At 35.5% G+C, this 13,649-nt stretch overlaps 2 protein-coding genes across 6 annotated transcripts in view; both read left to right on the top strand.

Annotated features, from left to right (window-relative positions):
- LOC148861644 (uncharacterized) overlaps positions 1–1,154 on the top strand; it is a 78,650-nt gene extending 77,496 nt beyond the window's left edge. For 4 of the 5 annotated variants that reach the window (XM_088985741.1, XM_088985743.1, XM_088985744.1 and 1 more), the window contains one exon: positions 474–993. The gene's annotated coding sequence lies outside the window, so the exon portion shown is untranslated. Of the gene's footprint in view, positions 1–473; positions 994–1,094 lie in introns of those variants that run through there. The other variant, XR_016113187.1, reaches the window with a different exon arrangement.
- Positions 1,155–9,154: 8,000 nt separating this feature from the next.
- Positions 9,155–12,625, top strand: LOC148861643 (zinc finger protein CONSTANS-LIKE 13-like). Its single transcript, XM_088982809.1, has 4 exons — positions 9,155–10,400; positions 10,610–10,828; positions 11,669–11,955; positions 12,213–12,625. Exons 1-4 carry the CDS (start codon positions 9,762–9,764, stop codon positions 12,316–12,318), a joined length of 1,251 nt encoding a protein of 416 aa, XP_088838935.1. The 5' UTR covers positions 9,155–9,761; the 3' UTR covers positions 12,319–12,625.
- The last annotated feature ends 1,024 nt before the right edge of the window (positions 12,626–13,649 follow it).

The following is a 13,649-nucleotide window of genomic DNA, read 5'->3' as shown; positions in this document are numbered from 1 at the left end:
TGAATTTGATGTTCAATAGATAAGTTACTATGTTGTTGATTATATTTATGATATTTAGAGTTTAAACAGTTTAAATATACAAGGCTTCAACTTCTCTGTTAGTAATATTATGATCTAATCAATTAGCTAATTGTGCTTTTTGAAATATTTTCATTCAGATTTAGATTTCCAATTTCTTGTGCAATATTTTATTTTTCAAAAGTGGCACTTCACTTTGCCCAGGTGAACACCTCACCTTGCGCCTTAGACCTCTGGCTCTCGGAATCCTTGTGCTTTAGTAGTCCATGCTTTTAAAACACTTAACTTGGTTACTTTAACTGGATTTGTAACTTAGAATATGGAATCCTCACAAAACTCGAATTAGTCCAGGAATAAACCCAATCATTTTAATTAAGTTAGGGTTTGAGTGTATCTACATTTTGCATTCTAAGATATTGCTTTTCTTTGCATTTTTTTTTGCTTTCTATCTATAGATGGTTGCTGGATTGGAGTTTCTGGCCTGTGGTGGAAAGGTCAGGCATGTAAATTACAGGAGTATAACTGATTCTTCAAGGCTGCTGGTCATGATTGGAACTGCTTATTGCGTTCTTGTAAATTTTGGAAGCTGATTATTCGACAAAGTGTTGTTGAAAACTTGCAGAGTTTCCTTGGGAGAAATTTTCTAGCCTGGCACATGATATTTCAAGACAAAGTTTGTGTTGCAAGCATGCAGGCAGGTGATTGATGGTCAGGGTGTACGTATTCTCAGCGAAATTGACTGGCTAGAGGCAGGAGGTTATGAAATTGTAAATGAGAAAAAAAAAACGATGTTACAATTGTAGAAAACAACCTTAAAAGGAGCAAAATTAGAGATAAAGACAATGCCGAAAGCTGTGTAGATGAGGATCTGTGGGGCACCTAAAGAACTGTTTTTAGAAAGTATTGTTTGTTGGTAATAAAACAATTTCTGCTTGTGTGAAACTAGTCATTCAATTTATATATTCCTTTTCTTCATCTTTCGTGATGTTCTTTAAGAAAGGTTGGAATATGTAAGATATCTGATGAGGTTTTCCTGATTGCTGATTTTTTGTAATTTCTTCTGTACTTGTTTTTAGCTTACTGGTATAAAGAGGTTATGGGCATTATGTATGCCAGGAAAAAGACACATTTCATACAGAACAGGAAGAAGCCCAGCCCTAGTGGTAAATATCTGGTTATCTGCTTTCAAATTTAATAAGGGTCCTTAATTTTTCTTCTTTCTTTTTAATTGTGGACATATATAATTCAAACAAAATATGTTTTGAGATGTATATTACAAGTGGAACATGAGACTCTTTGGTGCAGGTGGGTTGATGCTTGGGAGTTGAGAGAGAGTCTCTTTCTGGTCATTTGTATTTTGTATTGTCAAGTCATATTTGATGGATGATGGTCATGGATGTAATGTAATGTCTGTGTCAACAACTCATTCGGTCTCCTCTCTTTGCAACTTCAACTGCTCCAGAGTTGGATTTGCATTGCACGGGCACTGAGCGCCGAGGTGCCTCCTCGATCTCACCAAGGGCTGGGAATCTAGCACATTAATACTTATTTACTTGAATCTCTTTGCCTCCACAAAAGTAACGTTACAGTGTTTCACTTTCACTAGCACCTTCTGTTAGGACCGGATGATGAATGAAATCTAGTGGCGGTTGGAGTGGTCAAATTTGTGTAGTGTTACTGAACATGTCCTTGGGACCCCAATTGGACGGATTTGGTCCAATCCTATCCAGTCCAATGTGAGCCCACTTATTAATGGATTGGACCCAGTCCAGTTCAAATCCAATCCAATCCATTAAAATATAAATGGATTGGATTGGAACCAACCCAAACCGAATGAAATATAAAAAATTATATAAAAGCACTTTTAGCATTGAAAACACTTATGTAAAAGTACTTTGATAAAAATATTTTCATAAAAGTGCTTTTACAAAAGCACTTTATTAAAAGTACTTCGAAAAAGTGCTTTGTCGGAAAGTGCTTTCATAGACTTATAAAAGTACTTTCATAAAAGTTTTTATAAAAGTATTTTCATAGAAGTGTTTTTCTAAAAGTATTTTTGAGAAGTACTTCGAGAAAGTGTTTTTGTAAAAACACTTTTTGAAAAGTACATTCAGACTTGTAAAAGTACTTTTGTAGAAATGCTTTTGTAAAAGTACTTTTATAAAAGTGCTTTCGTAAAAGTGATTTTATGCTGATTTCGATTTTGTATAATTTCAAATTGGACAAGGTTTGGCCTCATGATCGGATTATTGGAAGTTTGGTTTAGGTTTAATTCAAACCAATTAAAATTTGGATCAATTTATTTTGGATTGGTCCAATCTAATAATTATAATGGATTGTCCAAATCCAATTTGATAAGGTTTGGATCGGATTGGATCGATTGACACCCGTACTTTTGGGTTAATTAAAGTGACCTCTCTTGTGCTTGACCTCTATGTCTCTATGCTATCTTCTTGTAACTTTCATATTATTAGGATGCTTAAGATAAAAATGACAAAAGAGAAAAAGAACCGGAAGTGAATGTAATCATCTGAACCATGATGTGGAGGTAGAAGTGGAGATGATGGACTGGTTCCAACTTGTGGAAAAGGCTGAAAGGCACAGATGAGAACGGTGGTAGAGCAAAAGATGGGCGGATGGAGATTAAAGCAGGCGGTGATCAAGGTTCAAAATATCGTAACATATCAGTCTATATCGGCCGATACATACTATTTCAATAAGAACTCGCATCTAAATCATTTTTTTTTCATTTTTTTTCATATGTATCAGTCAATACGGGCCCGTATCGGGCTGTTTCGGATATGTATCGGCCAATACGGTTCCGTAGCGAATTGTTTTGGATATGTATCGAATGATACGAACCCGAAATAGGCCGATACAAACCGAAACCTTTTGGTTCCCCTTCTTGTATTAATTTGGTTAATTTATATTTAATACCAAATCTCTCTCATTAATGTCATTTGTTACTCCTATATTTAAGTCTAACTTCTCCTTCATTAATTAGTTAATTAGTCCTATATTTAAAACAAATTTAAATTTAAATTTGAATTTTAGCGCCTGATTCCAATTCTTTCATTAATTCAATTAATTAATGATCCTCTCTCTCATTAATTTCGCTTTGCTAGTATAAAAACTACAAATGTTAACATTAGCAGGACTTAAACCTTAGTCACTAGATTTTAACACCCATAACTTCGCCACTAAGCCACTCCAATTTGCTTGTTATAATTATATACATTTTTAGTTTTAAGTAAATTTTATCTTTTCTTAGTAGTGCTTATTAAAAAATGCTGAAATTAATTATTAAAATTTATATACTAATAAATATTAAGATAAATTATATTGGTTATCTGAAAATTGATGTGTGTGTATATATATATATATTCTCATTTTAGTTTTTTTTTGCTTTTTTCACATTTTAGTTATTCCATCAATTTTCAACGGTTATTAATTATATCAAAGGTTCAAAATTTCATCACGTATCGGCCGTATCAGTCGATATGTATCATTCCAGCAAGTTTTCGGCACGGTACATGGTACCAAATTGAATGTGCCATATCTATTCATCGTATCAAGGCCGTATCGTACCTTTATCATTGAGTATCGATGCGTTTCGGCACTGTATCGGCTGATACAATACGATTTTACTGTGGTGGAAATGCAAATAAAACTCCCTTCGAAAGAGGGTTTCTAAACCCATTTCAAAAGCCCTCTTTCTTTCCCAAACCCTTCAAAAAGCTTTTTAACATTTTTAAAGATTCAAATCTTGTAAAAATTTGCCAAAACGCCTATAAATTTGCAAGATTCAACAAGTTTTTCAAGGTTATGAAAAAAGGAGTGAAACTAAATATGTTTTTTTCAAATTTCTTTTACATTTTCAGCCAATGTTAGAAAATATAAGGGGAAAAAAAGTGGTTTGCCCCTTACCCCTTTGGCTGGGGGCTTTCTAGACCCCCCCCCCCCCATCCCCCTTTTCGTTGTAGCCTAATTTATTTTTTTGAGTTAGGGGGGTCTTGCTCCACTTCGACAAGACCCCCCTTTCAACAACCATTATGCATTTTTATTTTTCTTTATATAAAAGTTTTTTTATTAAAGATAAAGAAAAAAATGAAATCCCTCCTTACTCCTCTTAAGGAAGCTTACACCTCTTCCATTCTGAACTATGCTTCACGCCTCTAGGTAGTGGAATGCCTTTGTGTTTTAAAACATTGATATTTATTTTTTTTAATTTTTAGAATAAAATATGCAAAATAATTATTTCATCTATTATGTCCACAAATCCATTCAATTTTTTGTTACATATTTACTTTTCTTAATTTTAATTTAATTTTTAGAATAAAACATAAAAAAATAATTATTTGAATAAAAATAAAAAATAATTTAGCTTTTATAAAATTAGAATAAAACATGCAAAATAATTACTTGATCTATTATGTCCATAATTAGGTAGTATGTTTCTATTCCCAACTTCCCGTTTATTGATTATAATATGTTTTTTCATAAAACCCACTGAAAATGTGTTATTTTTATGCATAAATAGCTCATTTACGTCTTATATTTAGTGATATTGATGTTTATTTATGATTTATTAGAGTATTTATAGCATTTCCATGTGTTTCCATGCGTATCTTAATTTTTTGTCCGTATCCATGTGTATACAAGGTGCATCCCGATACATCTCTTAAATTTGCCTCTCTGATACTCATAGCATTTCCGATACTTTGAACCTTGATTATATCTTGATATGTCACATTTTATATAAACATTAAAATATGTTTTTTACATTTAAATAACTTATTTACAATCATATAAAACTTATAAGTATTATTACTAATATATTTTTTACGATTTATTTAAATTTTCTATCATACTTATGTGTGTCTTGATTTTTCATCCGTATCTATGCGTATCTAAAATGTATCCCAACACGTTTCTTAAAATTGTGTTTCCGATACTTTGAACCTTGGGTTCAAAATATCGATACACTCGATACGCCCCTATCGGCGTATCGGGCGAATTGATACTATTTTTTTTTGCTTTTTTTTTATTTTTTTCTGAAACCGGTTCAGGGGGCCCGGTTTAAGGCTCCTCTACCCCTTGAACAAGTCATACCCCCAATACACCCACTATAGGGGCGTATCGAAGGGGTCCCGGAACGATGCATATCAGCCGATACGTGTCAATTCTTTGAACCTTGGTTGTGATGTGAATGATGGTCGTAGATTAGTGGAGGCTGAAATCGTTGTATATCATGGATGGCTAAGATTAATTGATTGATCTTAGGATGCCGTTTTGATGGTTGAGGTTGAAATTTTGTCACATTATTTGGGTGGTCAAGACTGACTAGTTGATCAATTTTGACAGTTTAGATTTTTATGTTGATTAAGATTTGGTGTAATTTTTTGGATTTCCTAGACTAGTTGCATCAAATGCCTATTTACTTGAAGCTATTGCACATCATTTGGATTTTTAAGATTGGTTGGCTAATCTTAACAGTTTTTTTTTTTTTTAATCTTTTGTTGTATGACTCCAACCACAAGTATATGTTATAATAATATTAAGGGAAAATTGCAAATTTGCACATTGTATTTTGGGCCTTGAAGTTTAAAATATGCCAATTCAGTATTTATACTTTCAAAAACATGCCAATTTAGTATCTACCATCCATTAATCAGCTGTCAATTATGTGTATTATGTGACATTATGATTGAATTCGGATTAGCTGAAGGCTTTAGCTGTTCAGCAGGCTATGGAACCAATGATGCCAATATTAAATTCATAAAAGATGTGGATCCCATGTATTTAATACTGACAAAACCTTATCATTGGTTCTACAGCCCGTTGAATAACTAAAACGATCAGTTAAACTTTGCTAGTCAAAATTGGCTTTCAAGAAAAAAATACTGTTCATCATCTTCTTCCTCAAGAAGATGAAACAGAGGAGGATGGTATGTTGGCGGAGATTGATCTAAGATCGTTAGTGGCAGTAATGATATTATAGAAGTGATCCCTACACCTTTGATATGCTATATCGTAACAATCTTTTTGGACAAATACTCAAAGAAATCGTAACAATCTTTGGGTTGTGGATTTCAATCCTAAGAATCTGTGTGGAATCCTCAAAGAAATCTTAACAATCGTAGCAATCTCTATTATTGGTGGGTTTCAACTGTAACCCTAGAATTTTAGACTGAAAGACCGTCTTCAAGTGACATATATCATAAGTGGGTTCATATGCTGGACGGCGTAATAGCAGTTAAGGCTGTTAAGCTCCTGGTGGGTGGTGAGAAGTAAAAGCCCAGGCCCTAATCCTTCTTGTTGGAGGAGACCTGAACCAGAAACTGATGGTGACAACCGACGATTTGGTGGACTAAATATTTCTGCTCCTGCTCCCCGACCTTGTTGCTCATAAATCTTGGCAAACTCCCCATTGTGACCTTTTCCACCGGCGACATTAATTTTCACTCCTGGATATTGCCCTCCAGTTTGTCCAAAATCAATTTGGATGGATTGGATAGACCAACAAGACGTTGGATTGAACCAATTCAATCCAAAATATTTATTAGATTAAATTGGTCCTGGTCTGTCCTTAACAAATTTATATTGGATTGGTTGGATTAAGTCACTGTCTGATCCATTGATATAAGATAAGAAAATGTGTCAATATACCAGGTTTGGGTTGAAATCAATCTAAATCAAAATGAATTTGAACAGATTGGACAGTCCAGTCATTGAATTGGATCGGTCAAAATTGATCCAAAACATTCATTGGATTGGATTGAACCTGATCCATTTATAATGGGCTCATATTAAAATGAATGAGATTGGACCAAATCCAATCCAATTGACACCCCTACTCATGATGAAATTGGGATTTGCTGGAATTTTTGTGGGCTTTTAGATTTTTAACAACCCGGATCCTTATAATGATCCCCACATGTTGGGAAGCGACCAATTGTAGTTTGGCTGAGACCATGGTGGAATGGTGAGGCATAATATCAATGAAAATAAATACAGTCAAAGGGTTTGGAGCTGGAAACATTGTAGGTGGATGTATCGTTCTGCCTTTTGAAGAATCGAGTGTGATTTTGTGCTAAATGCTTCGTTTATGTTAATTTTGGCATTTTGTTTTCTTTAAAATTTTATGTGCAATCCCTTTTCCAGTGTCACCTTAACCAGCATGAAGAACAGGTTTATAAAGAAAATTAGCTGACGCCTGAAGGGCATTTGTATCTTTTTACATTTTATTTAATGGCTGGTTTACAGTAGGTATTAAATTGGTATGTCTTGAAAATTTAGGTACTGGATTAATATGCTTTAAAGTTTGGGGACTAAATTGAGACTAGGCACAAAGTACAGGATACTAATCTGCCATTTTCCCTAATAAATAGGTATAAATGGGTATATTGTGTTTAACATTGCAATTTGCACTAGTACAAATGCATGCAACTGCAAATAAAAAGAACGCAAATGGTTTAATGTTGTTTTGGGTTTTACTTTACTCCAGGTCTTCTATTACTTTCATTTGTACTGCAAAGAAACAAAGGAAGTTAAATTTTGAAACAGAAATAAATCAAAATTTGCACTACCAGTTGTACATCAGTGCAAATTAATTTGCACTGCAAGAACAAAATTGTTTTATAAAGCAAGACATGGGATTTTTTTTTAATATTTGAAGGTCAAACTTCTTTTGTATGAAACAGTGATGAAAAAGGATCATTTGTCATCATATAAAAGTACAAGGTGCTGTGTGAAACCCCCTAAAACTACATGTTGCCTATGTGGGGTGGGGGGGGTTTTCTGTGTTTCATGAATCATCCCAAGAAAACGATGACATACTGCAAGACTTTGGCATTTCAACTTCCTAGAAAAAATTTCATTGATTAAGACGGGCTACAAAACGTGAATAACCTCTCTCTCTCTCTCTCTCTCATATGCCTCTCGTGTGTTTCTAGTTTGATTACGCGACAAAGTTGGGCACCCTCACAGAAAAGAGGACAAGAACATTAATTGTATAGGATAGAAAGTGAAGCAAGAATCTTTGAATCTCTCTGTTCCATTCCATTCTATTCTATTCTATTCTATTCAATGTACCGGAACCGGAAGGACACTGGTGAAGAAGGCAATGCCATCCGATGATTTTATACTTTTGAGAAAGATCTGAGCCCACATCCAAGGTAAGGGCCCACGTAAATTTGGTGACGCACTTGTGGGCCTTTGCAGAGCAAAGCCCATGAGACTAATCTTGATTACTAGAAGTTTACTACTGACTACTGAGGGGCCCAGGGCTCTCTTCTCTCATTACGTGGTCTCGTGCTCATCCCAAATCGCAGAGACTTCAGAGCTTAATACACCACTTATTATTATACTTAACATTAGAAGCAGAGTGCCACGACGCGGCTGTTCCGCAAGCCATCCATTTATCTGTTTTTTTATTCCTAAAACCATTGGTTTTAATTAATTAATTAAGGTGGTGTTTGGTAAATCTTTTCGTGGTCTTCTGGGTTTAGGTTGGAAAATCGAAAATCAGTCCTTTTCTATTTAGGGGGAATTTGTTTTGGGGATTTTGAGAGGGGGAAAACTTACCATGAAATCCATCATTTTTTTTTTTTCAGATTTATGTAGGATTAGGGGAAGTTTATTTTCCTAGACATCACTAATCCCTGTGATACCCATCTCCTATGTGGGTAAATTAACTTTTCCATCTAAGGAAAAATTGCCAACACTTGGGTGGGAAAAATTGCCCCTTGATAAAGGAATTTTTATAAATAAAATAGTTATTATTTTATTTATCTAGAAAATAAAAAAACATAAATAAATGCACTTACCCAGGTAAATAATTTATCGAAACACGAACAAGGCCTTAGTAACTAAAGGCCAAATTTTAGGAAAAACCCGAAAAGACTTATAAACCCCAGATTTTAGGAAGTTTCAAATGAATTTTTTTTTTTGCATAATAAATAATTTTTAAATGTGATTTTAAAAGCTCCATAGACCAATCCACTTGCCAAACGGCATTTGTATTTAAAATATTTCTAAAAAATTGTTGTCAAACGGTACCTCATTAAAGTAGCTTTTCGGTTTTATCATGTCAAATAATAATAATAATTAATAAGTTAATAATCGCATAGCTTCCATTGATGTATGAACATACGCTGCAGTATTTTCTTGATTAAGATTCCAATCTAACAGTCAACATACCGTGCTTTGTATCCTGATCAGGGTGGCTAATTATTTACTAGAACCGTTAAAAGCTTAAAAATCTGTTGGGACTAATGGGACAGGATTGGTGGCTTTTACCAGAAAATTGGGTTCAGGACTAAAAATATCAGACCTCTCCTTCTTCTCTCTCTGTTGTGTGTCAGTCCGTCTGTAAGACTGTACTCTGTACTTGTTATTGTCCTCTCCCTATAATCCTTTCTCTTTTGGAAAAGATCGAGCGAGAAAACCAGAAATCACCTTTTTGTTTCTCGTCTCCTTCAAGAGACAAGAGAGAGAAGAGATTCAGCAAACCAGCTTTCCCTCGTTGAAGTCTAAAATCTGGAGAGAGTGAGAAACCTTCTCTGTCGTCAGCATCCCTGTCTATGCCGTTTCTTTTACATAGAAAAATGCAGGCAGTGAGGGCAGTTTGATCGTTCTTATGCCTTGTTATAATTTTCCTCATTACTTTCTCTGTTCAAGTCTGTCTTTTCTTCTTCTCTCCTCTGTTTTCCAGAGAAATTGCAGAGATATAACGAAAGAAAATGGCCGAGTTTATACGGGATCCGCAAAGTCCTGAAGAAGAGCAGGAGCAGCCAATTAACGTAAAAGGAAAAGAAGATGATGAGCAACGACAACAACAGCAGAATAGAGAAACCCAGAAATGTCTCTGCGATTTCTGTGGAGAATTGAGAGCACTGATCTACTGCAGGGCCGATACTGCTAAGCTCTGTATCTCCTGCGACCATGACGTCCACTCGGGTAACCCACTCTTTGGAAAGCACTCTCGGTCGCAACTTTGCGATGCTTGCGCTTCAAACCCGGCTTCAATTTACTGTTCCACGGAGAATCTCGTCCTCTGTCAGAACTGTGACTGGGACAGTCATGGTGGTTCTTCATCCACGCTTCACGACAGGAGACCCCTTGAAGGGTTTTCTGGCTGTCCTTCGGCGATTGAGTTATCTTCCATTCTTGGGTTTGAAGACGTAGGGTACAAGTCTCTGTTACTGAGAGAGGATGATCCTGAAGGGAATTCATTTGTTTCTGTCCACTATGGATCGATGGGTGATAAGCTCACTGATGATTTGGCATGGGACACTTCTGTTGTAAGTCTCGACAATCTGATTGTTTCGACTAATTCGAGCCAAAATTTCCAGGCAATAGGGATCCCTCCTCCGCCCAAGGTAAGGCTCTGAAAGTTCCCTTTCTCTTCTATTTATTTTATTTTGGCTAAAGTGGATTAATTCAAATTGGGCTTAAATAAACGGTGGGATCTCAGAAACTTATACTTCTGGTTTCCTCTATTTTGAACGAGAATTTCTTATTGCTGTTTTGCTTTTGACTATCATCATTTGTTATTAACATTCTTTAGATGTTCATTTTTTTGCCTCAGAACCGAAAAACAGCTTGTGGGAAACACAAGGAAGAGATACTCCATCAGCTCTGCAAACTAGCAAAGTTGGAAAGCTTAAGCAGCATGAACATTGAACCTGGGGAGATCGAATCACTTCTTGGGTTAGAAACTCCAATTCTGGAGCAAAATCTACAGAGTGGATACATGCATACAGGAATTGGACACAACACAGGGGTAACATTACTATCTGGTTACGATGTAAGCCCTCTTTTTCACCTTGCTTTAGTCTGAATCACCTTGTTATACTCCCTATCATTTTATTTCTCATTGATTAGCAATGTTGATATGGTAGTGCTTTCTATAGTAACTCATTGTGCAGCCTTGAAGGGTCTCTTCTATTTAATTGAGCCGTTATGCGAAGGTTTTGTTAAGGTGGCAACTAATAGAAGAGGCTTTGAGATTTAGGAACTCATTCAAAGGCTAGCTTTAGGATTTAGGAAAGTTCTGTGGTGGGTGGCCTATTACCATCCTAACTTAAGTATGCCTATCTCTTTTTCTTGATCCTTCTTTAGTGGAAAAAATGAATTAGTACTGCATCATCTCTGCTCTTATGTGAATGAATATTCCTGCTCCTCAACCAGCTTTATTACTTAGAATGTGGTATCAATTTGTTCACCAAGTAACCCTACAGTTGTCCCTTCAGTGAGCTGGTCATCAGTAATCTTTTTTCAGCTGGTATGGGCTAATGGTGCATGAGTGTACTACTAATAAATTAATGTTAGGTCATTTGGTGTTGGCATTTAAAGGTCTTGGGTTCTATGGTGGCAATCTCTTGGGAGTGCTGAAAGGAAGAACCAACCTTAGCCAGTGGAGTTGTGTCCATGCATCAAAGATCATATCTGTTACAAGTTTGTTTTTTATGGATCTTAATCTAATCTATTATTTAATTTCAGCCTGTAGTTTGATCTATTTTTTGAGTGGTTATGGTTGGATTGAAGCATTGTGAATTTATAATTGGTTTCAGCCTGTAGTTTTGCTTCTTCAATTTGATATGATATTTACCTGGTGAAGTTAAATATTTGGTTTCTACGTATGCAGGCAAGTGTACTTCAATGGCATGGTGACTGTGGTGAGCCAGCAGATCAAGTTCCAATTTCACTCACTTATTCAGAGAACCATTTAGAGGAAAGCCTGCTGGTTCTTGGCAAACCTACTGAAGATTGTGGCACTGTAAGCCATGCCAACGCTGGCTACAAAGAGCAGTTACAATGTCCAATTGTTACAGAGAGCTTACCAATCTTGGCAAGAACTTTTCAACATGAGTTAACTAGAATTGACAGGGGCTCAGTGATCTCAAGGTACAAAGAGAAGAAGAAAGCAAGAAGGTAACCACGTTATCTTTGACCTTACCAAAAGTAAATAAATAAAAACTTCATGAAGACAGTTGGTATAAGTACTTTACAATTTTTCAACGAGTCAGAAAACTAAAATTAGATTTCATTTATGATTAAAGAATATGAGCCAACTTCCTAACTTGAATTAGGAAACAACATGATTTTTATATTTAGAGTGAGCTGAGGACTTTGTCTTTCATCATTTTTTAGTGAGCTGATACTCTTAATTGGAAAAAAAAAAAAAACAGATATGACAAGCATATTCGATATGAATCCCGGAAAGTTCGTGCAGAGAGCAGGACAAGGATCAAAGGGCGTTTTGCCAAGGTGGATAACACAAGTACTGGCACATAAAAGAGACAATTCACTTGGAGTTTTTTGGAGCATTTCAATCTAGTTTTAGTATTCTCTACTCTTTTCAGAGTGTTCTTTTATTGTTTTGTTTTGCAGATTAATATCTGAAAGATAAGCAGTGGCAGCTAAATTTTCTTACAGATACACATCTCACTTTTTTGTTTTTGTTGTTTTTTTTGTGCCCCATGAAAATGTGAAACTGTATGGAAATTGAGGTAATTCATATCTCATATTTGAGAAATGACTGCCCAAAATAAATCTCTGCTTGGTTATCAGAGTTTTACCTATTGAGCTGAGGTTTAAGCCATGTTTTGTCTTCTAAGCTTGAAACACAGTGCCAGCAGCTATGAGAAACAAACCTTGTTCTCTGGTGCCTATTACTAGAGGTCAGTTTTCAGCACTCATAATTTAACAACGGATATAGCATTAAACAGAACAAAATGGCGAAACAGGATTCATGTAACCAACCCCATTATAGTAGGGATGATTGCTGGAGGTCAGTATATCCAACAGAATGAAGCAACACATGTAGGCTGTAGCTAGATGAATTGTTTAGAGAAAAGATTTAGATTGCCCAGATGTTAGATGTAGGAGCAAGTTTTTAAGTATTGATACATATCTTACCTGCACATTGCATGGGAAGAATGGCAATGTTTCGGTGTCATTCTCCCATATCTAAGAGTAACAACTAATGACTGATAAACATCAGTTTATCAATTGGTAGATCTTTTGTGCATTTGTCGACAAACATATGTAAGCTTGTTGAACATGTTACAAGTTCAGAGGTTCCTTAACCTGATGGAGAGTCTATGTTGGATAAATGTCTTTCCATGTGACTAAGATAAGTTGAATTGAGTTGAGAATATTTCATTTTTTTGGCACTCCAAGTCCCAGATTCTTGATGCTGCATTTGGTTCCTTGTTATTGAAATAAGTGGGTAAGTGTGCAAGAAATCTTTCCATTCAGTTTCTTTTCCAATCCAAAATGTACTAGAGACTCTGTTTGCACTTTGCAGTGCAAATCTGAACCAGCGCCCAACTCAGTTTTACACCCATTTGTTTGTAACTATGATTTGAACTCCTACAGTCCTACCGGATATAAAACTTGTACTTTTTGTCTCATTTGCATTCACTTGAAGTGAAAATTTTGCATCCCAAAAACCAATGCAAAATTTGTATCACCTTCCTAGTTCCTCCTACCTCACGTGGGGACCAAATCATCTTGTTTCTTATATCTGTCCCAAACATATAGCCCTCCTCTTACCTCCATTCTCTTTCATATAAGATGGGGAACCAACATCATTTCACCACTTATTTTACTTCTTACAAACA

The sequence above is a fragment of the Nelumbo lutea genome, chromosome 4, assembly GCF_056320005.1.
Source record: "Nelumbo lutea isolate HS-2025 chromosome 4, American lotus-T2T, whole genome shotgun sequence".
Lineage (NCBI taxonomy): Eukaryota > Viridiplantae > Streptophyta > Magnoliopsida > Proteales > Nelumbonaceae > Nelumbo > Nelumbo lutea.
This window is presented reverse-complemented; position numbering and strand designations above follow the sequence as displayed.

Excerpts from the sequence above, each read along its gene's own strand:
- LOC148861643 (XM_088982809.1), top strand. The coding sequence starts at position 9,762 with ATGGCCGAGTTTATACGGGATCCGCAAAGTCCTGAAGAAGAGCAGGAG. Across the intron at positions 10,829-11,668 it reads CATTACTATCTGGTTACGAT|GCAAGTGTACTTCAATGGCA; the intron begins GTAAGCCCTCTT and ends CTACGTATGCAG. Across the intron at positions 11,956-12,212 it reads GAGAAGAAGAAAGCAAGAAG|ATATGACAAGCATATTCGAT; the intron begins GTAACCACGTTA and ends AAAAAAAAACAG.